Source organism: Cyclopterus lumpus, chromosome 1 (assembly GCF_009769545.1).
Source record: "Cyclopterus lumpus isolate fCycLum1 chromosome 1, fCycLum1.pri, whole genome shotgun sequence".
Taxonomy (NCBI): Eukaryota; Metazoa; Chordata; class Actinopteri; order Perciformes; family Cyclopteridae; genus Cyclopterus; species Cyclopterus lumpus.
Window position 1 is genome coordinate 21,396,925 of NC_046966.1, and position 16,927 is coordinate 21,413,851.

The 16,927-nt window shown below is 41.8% G+C and overlaps 1 protein-coding gene across 5 annotated transcripts; it reads left to right on the plus strand.

Moving 5' to 3' along the window:
* On the plus strand, positions 1 to 16,505 carry LOC117734407 (proto-oncogene vav-like). 5 transcript variants are annotated; one of them, XM_034538435.1, is made up of 29 exons: positions 1 to 170; positions 622 to 718; positions 812 to 928; positions 2,952 to 3,068; positions 4,490 to 4,551; positions 5,760 to 5,825; positions 5,918 to 6,026; positions 6,848 to 6,940; positions 7,050 to 7,118; positions 7,312 to 7,415; positions 7,500 to 7,599; positions 8,097 to 8,192; positions 8,598 to 8,666; positions 8,822 to 8,908; positions 9,011 to 9,096; positions 9,205 to 9,340; positions 9,424 to 9,533; positions 10,039 to 10,140; positions 10,237 to 10,331; positions 10,446 to 10,468; positions 10,639 to 10,675; positions 11,060 to 11,217; positions 12,484 to 12,549; positions 12,804 to 12,835; positions 13,741 to 13,851; positions 14,759 to 14,846; positions 15,156 to 15,297; positions 15,453 to 15,604; positions 16,019 to 16,505. In XM_034538435.1, exons 2-29 carry the CDS (start codon positions 632 to 634, stop codon positions 16,070 to 16,072), a joined length of 2,568 nt encoding a protein of 855 aa, XP_034394326.1. In that variant the 5' UTR covers positions 1 to 170; positions 622 to 631; the 3' UTR covers positions 16,073 to 16,505. The 5 variants fall into 5 exon arrangements, with proteins under 5 accessions (XP_034394326.1, XP_034394324.1, XP_034394327.1 ...); XM_034538433.1 differs by having other exon boundaries at positions 4 to 170; positions 6,845 to 6,940; XM_034538436.1 differs by having other exon boundaries at positions 5 to 170; positions 6,845 to 6,940; positions 11,060 to 11,196.
* The last annotated feature ends 422 nt before the right edge of the window (positions 16,506 to 16,927 follow it).

Below are 16,927 nucleotides of genomic sequence, written 5' to 3' on the forward strand. Positions count from 1 at the left end.
GAAAAAGGAAGTTGCGGGATGAAGTTAAAAAGCCTCCGACGCAGTGCAGCGCTGCAGAACACCCACCACGGAAGAGAGGCAGAACGAGAGAGCCGGAGTCTGACAATGAGTTAGTGAAAGGAGAACTTTGTGGCAGAAGACGGAGAACTAACAGGAGAAAACGCCCGAAGGTAAGATCCGATTGTGGTCCCGCACGGATGTGCAGCTAGAACATGATTAGGTCTTCTCGTGGAGTTGTGCCCTTTATTTGTGGTTATTCTACGAAGTTTCAAGAGGGCCGCCTGCTCCGTGCTCGCTGGGAGGCCAACCGATGTGCTACTGATTGGGTTTCCGACTGAATGCGTCATCAATAACCTCCGTATCCAGGTTTATGGCAGAAGTTAAACCCGCTAAGTGAGATTGAGGAGGGACTTTATTTGTGTAATGCAGGAGCAAACGTTGTCACACTTTATTTGTGTACATGCAAATTCAGACGGTGAATACATTCAGTGTGAACTCCACGAATGGTCTAAAAAAACTGATTGCCAAGGAGAGAGTTAACTTGATCTGAGTGACTGCTGGACGTGGTACAGAGTGATAAAGTGTCCGGCGTGTCAATCAATCGAGCGATCTATCCCTCAGAAAACCCAAGATGGAGTTGTGGCGGCAGTGCGCGACGTGGTTGATTGACGCTCGAGTTCTCCCTGAGAACCACAGGGTCACATGGGAGGCCGCCCAGGTAACTTCAGTACACGCGCGCGCCTCTGCACCTGAACACACATGGTCTCTTGGTTCCTCAGTCTGATTGTGCGTGTGCGTGTGCGTGTGCCAGGTGTGCGACCTGGCTCAGACGCTGAGAGATGGCGTGCTGCTGTGCCAGTTACTCAACAACCTGCTGCCTCAGGCCGTCAACCTGAGAGAGATCAACCTGCGCCCGCAGATGTCCCAGGTAACACACACACACACACACACACACACACACACACACACACACACACACACACAAATCCTTTCCTGATCCATTTCCATAGCGACCAGGAGGCATCTATATCTGTTCTCATCAGGGGAGTGTAGAGGGGCAGAGATTGAGAAGGGGAGGATGATGATGATGATGATGATGATGATGATGATGATGATGATGATGATGATGATGATGATGACGATGATGAACTGAAGAAGAGAAACATCTGAACAGTACTCAAAAACTGTATTGTAACTTTAAAAGTCCTGTTTTCTAAAACAAATCAAATAAAAAGGAGCTTGTCAGTATACTTTTAAATTGTTTTTGAATACAGGAGATACCACTCTTTAAAGCTCAGCTAATGATCTATAAGCTGTTATATCTGAACAGTTTCTGTCGCCTGTAACTTCTCTCCGCCAAGAAACAACCCCACACTAAAAGGCTAATTGTCGTATATTGCATTTTCTTTTCTTTTTATGTCCCGATCAAACAAAGAAGATGTATGCTGCGTGAGCTTCGGAGAGCCACGCTAACCGCTTCAAGTCGTTATGCTAAGCTAAGCTAATCTTATTGAACGGATCAGACAAACATGATGTAATGAGTTGAGCTTTGGGGGTGCTGGTAGGCGGATTATGTTACCAGAACTGAGCTCGCTGTCCCCCCCCCCCCCCCCCCCCGTTTCCAGTCATTATGCTTAGCTAAGCTAACCGCATCATATTTATCCGATTGGCATCGATCTTTTCATCTGAGAGAAATGTTTTCTAGAAAGAAAACTTGGATCATTTTGTGAAAACCTGTCAAGCTTTTAAAACATCATACGAAGAGAAGAATTCAGAGCAAAATACGAGACGTGTGAAAAGACAGGAATGTCCAGAGGGAAGTCCTCGATCGTGTGTGTGTGTGTGTGTGTGTGTGTTTGTGTATGTGTGTGGGTGTGTGTGTGGATTTGTGGGTGTGTGTGTGTGTGAGAAACTTTGGGAAGTCCAATGACTTCAAGAATGGTTAAGAAACTTCCGGTGATTAACAGAAGACGGGAGTGCACTCTGACGCACACACACACAGACACAGACACACACACACACACACACACACGCACGCACGCACGCACACACACACACCTGGTGTTACACAAGTAGAGGAGCTTCCCCGTGCTGTTGCAACACTACTCTGTGGTGCAGGGATATGCCCCTGTGTGCTCTCCTGACTGAGTGATTCGCCGTGCGCAGCAGTATCAGTTGGAACTCAACGTTTCCCCTTTTCTCAAATTAGAGTTCCTCATTTCCCACTGCTGAACAGACAGAGAGAGAGAGAGAGAGAGAGAGAGACCAGCTGCCTCAGGAAGTTATGTACAACGACGAGTGTCTGACATGGTGGTCAGACACACTGTGCACCGCGCTCTCTGTAATTTCTTTTGGAGTTATCTTTTGGTTCTGAAATAAATAAGGCCTTCCTTTTGCTTTTACACATCAAGTCTGTTTGGAGTCGGCGTGTTCGATGTGATGTGTTCTTACTGTCTGTATTCCGGCTTCACCTCCTTCTTCTACACTGTTTTGTCTTTTTTAATGTTTCTTCTCATTTGTAGTCGTCGAGGAATTGTGTGTGTTTATGCTGAATGTTGCCACAGGTATTTCTTTAATGTTGTTGTCAGACATCATTTTTTTTTTTGTCTTGTTGTCGCTCTCCGCGTATGACATTTTGTACACACACTCATGTTCCCCAGAGGATGAACCCTACTCACTTTGGGGATCACCTGACTGCCTCTAGGGCCACCAGTGGGTCACAGCTTTCACTCATCGTGTGAAATATCTCAATATCTACCGGACAGAATATTCAGTACAGACATTTATTGTTTTAACTTGATGAATCCTACTGTGTCATACTTTCTTTATGACCAAATACCTGCCATATAACTGACATTTTCCCAGCAGCTCTGGCGTTGCTGTATGACTCTGGATAGATTGTGTAACTGTTGTAAGTAGAAGTAACGTGTGTGTTTTGGTTTCTTTTATAGTTCCTGTGCCTGAAGAACATCCGGACGTTTCTGGGAGTTTGTCAGGAGAAGTTTCACCTCAGAAAGAGCGAACTGTTTGAAGCCTTTGACCTGTTCGATGTTCGAGACTTCGCGAAGGTATCACAGCAGCTCATGTTCCCATAGCCATCCGTTACCGTAGAGTACAGCACAGTAACGTATGAGGGAAACACGCGGTGCCCTCTTACTACACGCTTTATGGCAGAAGCGTGAACAGAGTCCTGACGCCTCGCTGCAGCTTGCAGACGCCCTCAAAGCCCGAACAGGAAGTACTTTGTTGATTCAAAGGTGCCGTGGTGGGTGCTACGCTCAAACTGTAACCACCGTATGAGTGCAGAGCGGCGGCCGTGAGCGCACTCACATGCACTCACGTGCACTCACATGCACAAGTGCAGGGAGAGTGGCTTAATACTCCACTATGTCTTAGTTGTTAAATAAAATAGTTGTTTGCTGCTATATTCATGCTCTGAATATGATATAGAGAACCTTTAAAACAAGTTACTTAGGTATTAATGACAATTCACCATTTTAAGGGGGTTGTGTGTCAAGAAGTAGTCCGGTACACTTTCCAAGTTTCTATTTTTGGGATTTAACAGACACAAATATAATGGTCCTTTTTAATGCGATTTAAAGATGGGTGGGCGGATTTAGTTTGAGCTGTTTATTGTCGTTAGTGTTTCCAGTCTGTATGCTAAGCTAAGCTAATCAGGTACTTAGAGGATAGCGTCTGTGGAAACCTTTCTCTTACCACATATTTAGGATATACATTTCCCACCCTTCTAATGACACATAAAAGCGTGAGGGTGATGCCAATCTTCTCATCTAACAGTTATGGCTAATAAGTTCATATCCCAAAATGTCTTCTTTTTTTTAAGTCTTTTAATCAGATGCCAGTACGAATGTAAACCAGTCTATTCAACTGGGTTTTTTTTTCTTCCTCTAAACGTCTTCTTCAGACTCTCACTTAATAATTATTTCCTCTTATCTTGAATAAAATTAGAAATCAGACGGAAACAGTCCAGCAGTACTGAGAGAGGAAATATATTATTTCATTTGGGCAGCGTATTAATTTCTTATCCCCAGAAGTGTCTTTTTTTTTTTATGATTTCTGCCTGAAAGAAAAATAACCGTAGTTCAGGTGGCAGCTTTTGAATCGTAATGTGCTTCAACTCCACCGGAGGTTAAATGTGACTTTGTGAAGGCAGAAGTTATAAAACATTTAGTCACATAACACATGACACTCGTCGTTGCTTCATCACACAAAAGAAGCGGCCGGCCGTGTGACATCGTGGAGTTTGTTTTTTTCTGATCACATCGTGAAATTGGTTATCTGATATCACTCATCGTGATAGAATGAGAGTGAAACCAGGTCAGGGGATAATTATTCAGTGTGAAACAGAGTCTCTAACAGAATGTGTGTCTCTCTGTTCACAACACATTGACTCTACACTGTGTGTGTGTGTGTGTGTGTGTGTGTGTGTGTGTGTGTGTGTGTGTGTGTGTGTGTGTGTGTATGGCAGGTCATAGACACTTTGTCCATCCTCTCTCATTCGTCCATTGCTACACAAGGAAGAAGACTCCAGTAAGTAACTTCCTTCCTTTGTTACGTAATCAAAGTGTTGATGCTGGGTTCTTTTTAACTAATTTTTAGCATTTATAATCAGTATTAATACATGGTCTTACGTTTATATGGAGACTTTCTAGTCTTCCGAACACTCAAAGCACCGTAGACACACACACACACACACACACACACACACACACACACACACGCACACACACGCACACACACACGCACACACACACGCACACATTCATACACTGAGGTGCCACCTGCTCATCAGGATCTAATACTTTATAAATGGTTCATAACACACTGTTGTGTAGTTGTACACAGATATAAGGACACTTTTAAGTGTGTAAGAATTGTTTTATATTATTACAACATAATTTTACTATATTGAAGACATTTTTAAAAAGTCGCAAAAGTACTCATTAGGCTCATTTCATATTGATATATATTGTTTTGTTACATATTGATGATTGATGCATTATTGTGCTCTCATACTTTAATGCTGCAGCTGGTCAACTTAACTACTTTATTTACAATTAGTTAATTAATTGATTTATATTTTGTATTAGATTACTAAAGGTGTCAAAATGTAGTGGAGTGAAAAGTATAAAGTAGCTTGAAAAAAGTACGGTACTCGAGTAAATGTACTTATCATCATTAATTATGTATTTACACACCACCCTCCACGTATGGGTTCCCACAGGAGGAGATGTTGACAAATACATTATTACACAATTACAACCACAAGAGTGTGAGAAGGAAACTATTCATTACATGTTTAAGTACAACTGTTAATTGCTAAATGGGTGGGGGTGAGAGGTGGGGGTCCATTGTTGGCATGCTGCGCTGAATGTGATCGAAACATAACAAATGAATAGCGATTTATGATGTAAAATGTATTTCATTAAGCAGAGGTTGTGTTGGTTTTTGTTCGCTCTAAAGTAGGACTATAGCTGATGACAGCAAAACAGTCATCAGGTCGTTTAAAACCGAACAATATATAGAATAAAACCTCAATTTCAACGACTATATTTTTTCGACATGTAGCAGTTTTCTCGGCCCTAAAAAGCTGAATCTTTTTAATACATGACAGTGTCGTTCAGTTCCACAGCAGTAATGGCAACTTGTCTCCTGCCGCCTTACAATGTGAATTCAATACGAACATTATACTTGATAAAAGGTCGTTATCCCCTCACCGTTCTTCCTTCCACCTGCAGGCCTTTCCCTTCGGAAGGATGCACTCCCGATGACGAGATCTACAGCGGCCTGTCCGACCACATCGAGTAAGGCCTTTTTTCTCCAGTAACGTTACAATAATCATCTCGAGGTCCGCTTGTGATTTTTATACAACGACGATGTGTGTCATGTGCGTCAGTGACACGGTGGACGGGGATGACGACTTGTACGACTTTGTGGAGGACGAGGACAACGAAGGAGACGAGATCTATGAAGACTTGATGAGGACGGATGAACAACCTGAAACGGTGAGTGAACCTCCGATTAAGAGGAAGAGGTGTTCGGCCTTTTTTTGGCAACCAGGTCTGTCTTTGACCACAGTTCCAAAATCCAGGGCCCAGCCTCCGTCTGATGATCCAAAGGAGAGTTTTCCAACAATTAAGGCCTATAACCCCATAAAATTAAGCTTTTATTTTTTTTTTACTTGAGACTTCTTGTCACATTTACATTTGTACCGTAGTAAGTACAATTATTCTGGAATTTGCAAGACAAAAGCAAAGATTAGAGGGCAATTTGAATATAAAGACAATTTTGTGTTGCAGAAATATGTCTCTCTGCTTTCCGAAGCTGTTAATCATCTCCACGGGAGGTCTTTTTTTTGCAATGCGTCTCCATTTGAGCTCATTTAAACCGAAAAACTTCAGGTCCCATCCAATAAATACATAATGTGGAAATGTCACCCGGCTACATAATTAATAAAAGCACACGCTGGCTATGAGACACTGTGGTCGCGGGTGTAAATGAGGCCTCAGGAGAGTCAGAGTGATACATAAAAGGACCTCAAGGGGGTAATAATGTCAATATTTGATCAAATATATATGCGTCAATTAACACAGGACTATTGTTTCTCCAACAAATTACTTCCAAAAACAACCACAAATACAAAAAAAATACTGCATTCATCGAATAACCAGTAGGAGAAGATGAGATCGCCAACAAACTGGCATCAACGAAAAAAGTCTTCATGCTACGAATGATGTCCTTTTTTATAGCGAATATATGTGTAAAGATTAACGTGACAAAACATCCTCTTCATTCGACATGTTCGTTGTGTGTGTTCGTGCAGCAGCAGAAGGCCGAAGTAGACAAACGAGAGTGCTGCCTGCAGGAGATCAGACAGACGGAAGAGAAATACTCCGATACACTGCAATCTATATTACAGGTGTGCACACGCATGTACGAAGGCACACACACACACACACACACACACACAAGCGTGCATTTATTCGCACATTTAAAGTGACAACCGTGTCTTCTATATATTTGTGTAGCACTTTATGAAGCCTCTTCAGAGGTTTCTCCAGGCTCCAGACATGGAGAGTATCTTCATCAACATAAAGGTACGGGAGACTTTTTTTCTACACACCTGGTCACGTTGACAGTTCAAGTTTACCTTCATGTATTTATGAGCCTTGTTCACATTCTTCTTCTTCTTCTTCTTCTTCTTCTTCTTCTTCTTCTTCTTCTTCTTCTTCTTCTTCTTCTTCTTCTTCTTCTTCTTCTTCTTCTTCTTCTGTGTTTTTGTATCTGTAGGATCTGGCAGACACCCATCGCAATTTGCTGGAGGAGGTCCGGAGTTCCATCCTGGATTACGGAGCAAAGAACCTGCACCAGGTGTTTCTGAAGTACAAGGAGAGGTACACAACACACACAGACGTGTTGTTTCTCCGTTACACTGCAAATACATGTACGTTATAATGTGTTGTAATATCTGTCCCCAGGCTCTTACTGTACGGCCGTTACTGTAGCCAGGTGGAAGCGGCGACAAAACACCTGGACAAGCTCTCGAATACGAGGGAGGACATCCGGATGAAACTGGAGGTGAGGACGAGCACAGAGCAGGAGATGTGTCTTTTCGGGTACCTTTTAACCTTTAGAGTCAACCACTAAAGGTAAAGTCTCAATAAGGTGTGACGAATATTAAAACTTTACATTTAAAAATGTAAAACGCAAAGAGTATCAACTGCCCGTAGCTTTTATAATGATGTTCTCTCTCTCCCTATCTCTCTCCCTATCTCTCTCTCTATCTCTCTCCCTATCTCTCTCTCTATCTCTCTCTCTATCTCTCTCTCTATCTCTCTCTCTCGGTCTCTCATAATCACTATCTCTCTCTCTCTCTCTCTATCGGTCTCTCTCTCTCTCTGTGTCTATCTCTCTCTCTCGGTCTCTCATAATATCTATCTCTCTCTATCGGTGTCTCTCTCTCTCACTATCTCTCTCTTTCACACACACACTATCTCTCTCTCTCTCTCTCTCACTATGTCTCTCTCTCTCTCTCACTATGTCTCTCTCTCACTATGTATCTCTCTCTCTTTCAGGAGTGTTCAAACAGGGCAAATAGTCGACGTTTTTCTCTCAGGGATTTACTCATGGTCCCTATGCAGAGGGTCCTCAAATATCATCTGCTGCTACAGGTATGTTTGTACAAGGGTGTGTGTGTGTGTGTGTGTGTGTGTGTGTGTGCGCGCGCGTGTGTGCGTGTGCACGTGCGTGTGTGTGTGTGGCAGTGATGTAATGTAACATTTACTCTGTAAGTGCTTAAGTACACATTTGAGGAGGTAGAAAAATATTGTACATTTATCTGATAGCTTTAGTTACTAAATTGAGAAATGTAAGAAGCTTTCCTTTACCATCAAAAAACTAAACAATCAATCAAATAATCAGGAAAATAATCAGCAGATTAATCCATTATATAAATAATCAGTAGCTGCAGTCCTACACAACATAGCTACCACAGTAAAACCCTGCTTTTAGAATAATGTATGAATTATAATCATATAATATATAATAATTTCTGCATGTTTATCTTGTGCCTGCAGGAGCTGGTGAAGCACACCACTGACCCTACAGACAAGGACAACCTCCGCACAGCCCTCGACGCCATGAGAGTAAGTGTGTTTATGGCAATCACCAGCCTTAATTTAGGATATGTTTAGATATATTTAGAAACACTCATTCGTTCCTCTACGTGTGTGTATGTGTGTGTGTGATGTATATGTGTGTGTGTGTGTGTGTGTGTGTGTGTGTGTTTGTGTGTTTGCAGGACCTGGCGCAGTGCGTGAACGAGGTGAAGAGAGACAACGAGATCATCAGACAGATCACCACCTTCCAGTTGTCCATAGAAAACATGGTGAGGTCACATGATCTGCTTTTCATTCATTCTTCGGCTTTTATTTCATATTTTACTGATCCCCCCCCCCCCCCACCCCCCCCCCCCCATGCTCTCCTTCAGACTCAGTCTCTCGCTCTCTACGGTCGGCCCAAGATCGACGGAGAGCTGAAGATCTGCAGCCCGGAGAAAAAGTCCAAACAGGACAGGTGTGTGTTGTTTGTGTGTGTCGGCGTATATATATATATATATATGTATATATATATATATCTTTCATGTGTTAATGCCGTGCGTCTGACCTTGTGGGTCTCCGGCAGGTACGCGTTCCTCTTCGACAAGGCCATGTTCATCTGTAAAAAGAAGAGCGGAGAGACGTTCGAGCTAAAGGAGACCATTGAGCTGCAGTACTACCAGATACGAGACGAAACCACCGGAGAAAAGGACAATAAGAAGGTCGTTCTTACTACCACGCTGCAGCACTTATAGCGGACGTCTGTAAAGCACGGGTCGAGCTAACGGTGTGTGTTTGTGAACAGTGGTCCTATTTGTTCCTTCTGCTGGACTGCAACGGGAGGTGTGGATACGACGTGTTCTTCAAAACCAGAGAACTGAAGAAGAAATGGCTGGAGCAGTTTGAGATGGCTCTGTGAGTTATGGAAATAAACACACACTGGCATAAAATCAGAATAGAGAAGGTCTGTTTGCATCGATGTCGCAATCTCAAGCAAGTGAACACTTTTAAAGGAGTAATTTAGCACTTTTGCTGTTCAATCGTTGGCTTTTACAAAGCCTCAGCCTCCGATGATGGATGCAGCGCCATTTTGGAGATGCTTAGTTTGTTGGACAGTCTTCTATAATCAATATGTTTACAGTAATAATGGATTAAATGAACACAGAGGGTTTGTCACCAGACTGCCTCTCAGCTCATGGTCTCAAAGTCAAATATCGTATTATTTCCGATGATCAATCAGTAAGTGTGAATCACATCAGGATAGAAACAGAAGTGAGTGGGTCTGAGCTGCAGCTCTGCTGATTGCGCAATGCACATGATTTGTAGATCGCTGCTGCTGCTGGTTTCTTCAGCCTCGGTGAATACCAAATAGAGGGCAACAACAAATGTTGTTCAAACCGTTTGTACTTCCTGTTTGCAGGTCGAATATGTGTCCCGATAACTCCACAGCCAACAACCACGACTTCCAGATGCACTGCTTCGAGGAAACCGCCTCCTGCAAGGCCTGCTCGATGCTGTTGAGGTACTTCGTCTCGCTGGCGGTTCCTCTCAGTTTGGCTCGTAGCTCTCCATATTTTCTTTTCCCCCCTTTTTGAATCTCTCCATCTGTCTTCTGCAGAGGGATATTTTTCCAGGGCTATCGCTGCACTCGCTGTAAAATGGCCGCACATAAAGAGTGTTTAGGAAGAGTCCCTGCCTGCGGACGAAACCCAGGTCTGTATATATGTATGTGTGTGTGTGTGTGTGTGTGTGTGTGTGTGTGTTCAGTATTTCTAATTATCGTATTTATCACTTCTCTCACATTAAATTGTCTTCTCTATATTGCAGATCATGCTGGCACTGTGAGGAAGGTGAGACTGCATTTATCGTTGACATTGTGGAAACATTTTATATTATTCGGGTGGAGGTGATGAATGAGCCCTCGTTGGACTCCTTTCTTCTCCCCCGCACACTATTCCACACGTTCATTTTAATGACGTTTTAATAGTTCTTCCTCTAATTGAGTCTTTTGTTCCTCCAGAAAAAAACACACACGTCCTCTGGACTTTCCAGCGTTGGTAAGAAAAATGTTATCTTCAATTTAATCGCCCTAGAGATGTTTACAATTGAGGCCTTTTATTAATTCACTTATAAAAGCCTCCGCAGTGAGGCATCCTACACACATAATATCCCTTTTCTATTGAGCATTTTAATCATTTGATGAATATGACGCAACCAAATTCTCACAGAAATGGGAGTGTGACGGATTTGTTTCCTTTTGTTTCCGAAATATAAAAGAAATAAAACATTTTTTTTAGATGTGTCCTGTCATGTTTCCTCTCCAAAACCAACCTCCTTCATGTTCAAGAGTAAATCAAATACTGGATGGAGTCAAAGGTCTTGCAAAATCTCAACGTCTCCTCTTTCCTCTTCCTCTTCCTCTTCCTCACTCGCTGTCTCAGGATTTCCCAAGATGGAGGTGTGTCTAGAGTATTACGGCCTGCCTCCGCCCCCCGTGGGCTTCGGCCTACCGCTTCACCTCTCCAAAGGTGACATCGTTGAGCTGACCCGGGCGGATGCTGACCTGCCATGGTGGGAGGTAGCGTTAAAAAACCCAAATGCAAGCGTACACACTGTGACGTGTCTGTGTGTGTGTGTGTGTGTGTGTGGGGCGTCACACGTTATTTCGCTGTGTGTTGTTCAGGCCCTACTTCCTGTGGTTCGTGAGTCGGTGTGAAAGGCTTTGGTCTCTTTCAGTCTCGTGTGTCATTTTCCTCTCTGAATCTCGTTCCACTTCCTCCCCTTCAGGCGCAGCCGGCACTCGTGCCTCCGCTTGTGTGATTCATTTAAAAAAAAAAAAAAAAAAAGGTTTTGATATGGAAAAATGAATCCACCGTAATGGCTGAGTGCCATTCAGCTGCGTGAGTTTCAGGGTTGGATAGAACAAGAGCTAGTCGTCAAGGTTATTAATAACACCTGGTGTGAAGAAGATCCCGTTGACTTTTACTTTGTTGCTGATCTTTTTTTTTTACAAAAAGCACACTGGAGGTTGACGTGGGAATTGTTTTACGACTTCTCACACTTTCTTTGTCAGTCACGTTACGGTTGCGTGATTTATTTATTTAACCTCCTTAATCCTGGTTAAGATGGCAGCATCCATAAACACCACATGAAAAAGACAGATCACATATGGAAGCCCATTTCCAGCAGTAAAAGCAGTAAAATATATAAAATAACAAATGTAGCTGCGGTGTTAAAATATCCCCATGATTAGTCATAATTATGAGAAAGAAAGTAGAAATTATGAGTATAAGTGTACATGTGCTTCAGTGGCGCTGTTTTTTAAAATGTTTTTACCTCTCATATAATGACTTTTCATCTCATAATTTCGAATTTATCTGATCATTTCGACTTCCTATCTCATCATTTCGACTTTCTATCTCATCATTATGACTTTCTATCTCATCATTATGACTTACCATGGGGATATTTCTATTATCACAGCTACATTTTTATTTTACTGGCGAAAATGGGCTAGGTAATTTAAGAACAACATTAAAAACATAATAATTTCACATGAAAGAAACTTTAGCAAATTGCACCAATCAAATAATTTTCATCCTATGTTTGGGAAAACACTGGAACTGTTGGATCCACAACATTTGATTCATCCTTTACTCTCAAACTCTTCATCCATTAATCCTCACCTCAGCTTTACGAAACCTACTCACTCATTTCTACCTACAAATTTGGTGTAAATTCTGTCAGATCGATTGCTTTCGGGTGGTGATTTGTTCATAAGTTACTTGTACTTGTTTATCTGTCTCAATGACTGCTGGGTGTAGCCCGTCCGGCCATGTGATTTGCTGTTGTGTGCGTCACTCAGGGAAGGAACCTGACAGGCGGTCAGATGGGATGGTTCCCCAGCCAAAAGGTTCAGCCCTACATCTCCGTGAGTATGAAAATGCACGAGCCAACGTGAGCTCTTGAACACATCACCAAACTGAAAATGCTGTAAAAAAAAAAAAACTTTTTATTTTATTTTTAATAAGGTTTTCATATACCTGAGCACAAAAAAACAAACAAATAAATGGCAGACATGTTCAGTCTAGGTGATATTTGTCTGCATCAGTAAAGGAAGTAAAGACCCGTGACTGCAGACCTGTGTTTTAGGTCTAACCTCTGTGTGATCTCACCCTTTCCCAGAGGCTGACCTCTGACCTGTCGGGCTTCAACTGGTGAGTAACAACAAGAACTCGGTCTCATGACTTGCTCACCAAACCCTCGTTAACCTCATGGCTGTAATTCTTCCTGTAATATAGGAAGGAACGATTGAGACCACAGAGCTAATACAGAAAACCCCCAAGAGCCACAAAAATAGAACCAGAAAATTAAAAGTGCTTTTGAAGCAGTTTTGGATGTAGAAAGTCATCTTTAGTTATTCCTTAACTCAAGAGGACTGCAGCAAATAACAACGAATGAAAAGAAAAAAATATATAAAACGCAGATGTCCTTTAAATATCCATGTATTGGATTTAAAATGAGTTACTTTACTGCCGCCTGGTGGCAACATCAAATATGACACTGTGGAATGAAACTAAAAAACTAATTTACTGATCCCTAAAAACTGCAGCAGTCAATTTCATGAAAATTATAAAAACACTTTAGTTAACGTTAACGTAACCCTATTGACCATTTATAATCAGTACATAAATAGTTAATACATATTGTATAACATAGTTGTAAGTAAAAGTATGTGTTACTCTATATGTCAACAACTATAAGTGAAGGTTGTAGTATAAACAGATAATGAATAATAATATAGTAAAATACAGTTTTAATGTCTATATGAGAAGTTCTAACTATTGACAAATACTGTACATAATAAGCAGTTAGAAATATATATATATATATGCGTACAGTTACATTATACTGTGTTATCAACCACTCCTCAATTATTTTTACACTTAGAAATGCTAAATAAAGTAATTTAAAGTAAAGTGCTCAAGAAACTTTAAAGCGAAACATTTTAACTTTTATTAAAAATTGACACTTTGGCCTTTTGCTATTTCTTTTTTTTTTAAACTGTCTAGACTCTTAAAAAATTAAAATAATAAGCTTCTGATTCTCACTGTGCTTGAAGGTTTGCAGGGAACATGGACAGAACCGCCGCCAAGAACCTGTTAATGTCCCGGTCGGATGGAACATTCCTCGTGCGGCAGAAAAGTGGAGGAGAGTTCGCTATCAGCATCAAGTGAGCCTTCGCAGATTTATCGGTTAAGAACATTTTATCTAGAGGAATGTTTATTTCCTGTTTCCAGATTGAAGATCACGGGCCCAGTATTCACTGATCTGGTCATTTACAAGTTGATAGATGGCTTGATAATCGAGGTTAAAACTGGGCTAAATGTTGTTAAAAAGTGACGGTTAAATTTAGAAGTGGTTGTATTTAGTGTAATATTGTTGAAACGGCATTTAAATGACTATATTTTATTATGAAAAAGGTCATACTGTGTTGCTTCATGTTGAAATGCTGCTGTAACAACTGTGTAACGATTCTCTTTAATTAAATTATCCTTTTCCAGGTTCTTAACTATAAGAATTTGCGGCTTTTTCCATCTTAAATTGTAATTAATAAAATATATTTCTTTAACAGTTGCTCGGACATTTTAAAGACCAAAGAATTAATGGGAGAAAATAATCTTCAGTTTGATTGATAACGAAAGTGATTGTCGGTCGCAGCCCTGTTTGTAAACCAGATGTCTAAAGTTTTAAATTACATACCTGATGTGTGTTGACCTACAAATGACCTTGGTCGCGCTGGCTCAGCGATGTTGAATGATGACTTAACTAAACGTAGGTACGTTGCTGAATGCCTGTGAGCTCGGGTATCACTTCCTCTCCAACAAAGAACTAGTGCCTCATATAAAAAAACATTCTCGTGTGAAAGACACTAATCTTTGCAGAAGTTGAAAAGTTGTCCTTCTTTTTAGAGGACATCAAACTAAACTATTCAACCTCTTTGTGATCAAAAGGCCCCGAGACAAATAATTAAAATACCCCAAACACTGAACTTTGCCTTTTTTAAATGTTATTAATCTTAGAGCTGCTACTTTACTACAATCTCTTTAATTCACAACCCTTTTTTTTTGTTCTTCCAGGTTCAACATGGACGTGCGACACATTAAGGTCACGTCCAATGAATGCCTCTACCGCATCAATGAAAAGAAAGCCTTCAAGAGTTTAGTCGTAAGTTTAAGAAGAAACACACTAAAACTGCCCTTTACGTTTTGAGTTATTTCCTCCTGTCAAACTGCATCCACCCTCTGCTTGACCTCTTTGACCTCTTTGAAATCCCTCTTAAAAACACTTTTTTATTCACGCTTTCACAGGGTTTTAGGCCTGAATGATTATTTTATATTGTTTTATTTTGATTATTGTCAAATGTGTCTTATTTTAAACTATTTTAAATTGTCTTTTGCAACCTTTGTTTTGAAAAGTATTTGTATCCCACTCACGTGTTCCTCATACTCTCCCGTCTCCTTTTCCCGGTGGTAGGAGATGATTGAGTTTTACCAGCAGAGCTCTTTGAAGGAGTACTTTAAGGATGTGGACACCACGCTGTGCACGCCTTACAAACAACCAGAGCAAAGCAGCTCGCCCAACAACACGCCACACGCCACGCCAAACACAGCACCAGGTGCAGTACATCCCCGTCACCTCCCACCATTACGATCTTCTGATCGAACTCTCGGCAAGAAAGCGAATAAGGCGATTTCCCCCCCCCCCAAAAAAAAGCTTGAATATTCTCTGAAGCTCATCTGTTGTTGCAAACGTTGGCCCTTTTTCTCACAGGAGGCAGCACGAGGAGCTTCGGCGTGGTGAGGGCCCGCTATGACTTCTCCGCCAGGGACCGCTCGGAGCTGTCGCTGCGGGAAGGAGACACCATCAAGATCCTGAACAAGAAAGGCCAAAGCGGTTGGTGGAAAGGAGAGGTGTACGGCCGGGTGAGGACATTGCAAACAGAATAAGAACTAGAAAAAGGTGCAGATCTCCGCCCAGGTGTGTCTGCAACCACCGCTGCTGTATTGTGCGATGGAATGAATACAACCCACAGCTGACTAACCTTTTCGTGGAGACACCAACAGGCCTGCAAGCTGCACTCAATATAAAGCGTCAATAAAAAAGGTGTTTTTAGTCAGTGTGAGTCGCCACAACCCCGAGAGGTCCGTGAGCATGCAGCCGTAACTGGGCCCCCAGAATATAATGCGGTTCGCTGCAGCAGCACACACACACACACACACACACACACACACACTGGATCACATTATCCTCCTGGCGGAAATAAATAAATAATATGAACAACATTTACAGGTTTTGAGGCAGCTCGTCTTAACCGACACTGCCCCCTTTGTTTCCAGGTGGGGTTCTTTCCAGCCAACTACGTGGAGGAGGACTACTCTGACTACTGCTGATGGAGATGTACAGACCCAGACTGTTGGAGTGGAGGTCTATGTGATACCTGGCTTCCATCGATTGCATCAACCCACATGCACCAGGGTGTGCGTGTGAGAGCGACGCTGTTACTTGTGATCTAATGACCGTCTAGCGATGTGAATACAAGTTGTGTCCAGCTGATCTGATGAATGCCTGGTTCATGTCTGTACAACTAATTAGAGGGGGGAAAAAAAGTGTGCTCAAACTTTACATCACACATTTCAACACAATTAACACAATTTAACGGCATTAATTCGCTATATCAACCTCCACTCTTGTGGGACGGGTTTCCAAAACATCTTGGAACCTGGCTGCAGGTGTTTGCTCCCATTCAGGGTCAAGAGGTTGTCACTGTTGGGTGATGAAGCCTGGCTTTCAGTTGGGAGTTCCAATCCTCCCAAAAAAAAAAAAGGTTTGGATGGGGTTGAGTTCAGAGCGTTGTGCAGCAGAGTGAAGTTCTTCCACAACAAAACTGTTTCTTTATGAGTCTGGCTTCTTTTTGCATGGCGGCATTGTAATGCTTAGCTTAGTTTAGCATAACGACATCGTGATTTTGAAAGGTTATTTTCCAAACTATGGAAGCACACTATTGTCTAAAAGGTCATAGCGTGCTGTAGCATTTACATTTGACCTTAACTAGAACAAAGGGAAAAGGAAACTGACCAAATAGTCATGGAAGAATATAAAGTATCAATACCACAGTATAAAATCACTCCTTTACAAATAGAGCTTCTGCAATTAAATATAAATAAGTAAACTTTAACAGTCTTAAATTGTTAGGGATGCACCGATCCGACTTTTTTACTCCCGATACCAATACCTGGGCTTTGGTT

Coding starts and splice junctions, on each gene's coding strand:
- LOC117734407 (XM_034538433.1), top strand. CDS start 632: ATGGAGTTGTGGCGGCAGTGCGCGACGTGGTTGATTGACGCTCGAGTT. Junction 929..2,951: donor TGCGCCCGCAGATGTCCCAG/GTAACACACACA, acceptor TTTCTTTTATAG/TTCCTGTGCCTGAAGAACAT. Junction 6,027..6,844: donor CGGATGAACAACCTGAAACG/GTGAGTGAACCT, acceptor GTGTTCGTGCAG/CAGCAGAAGGCCGAAGTAGA.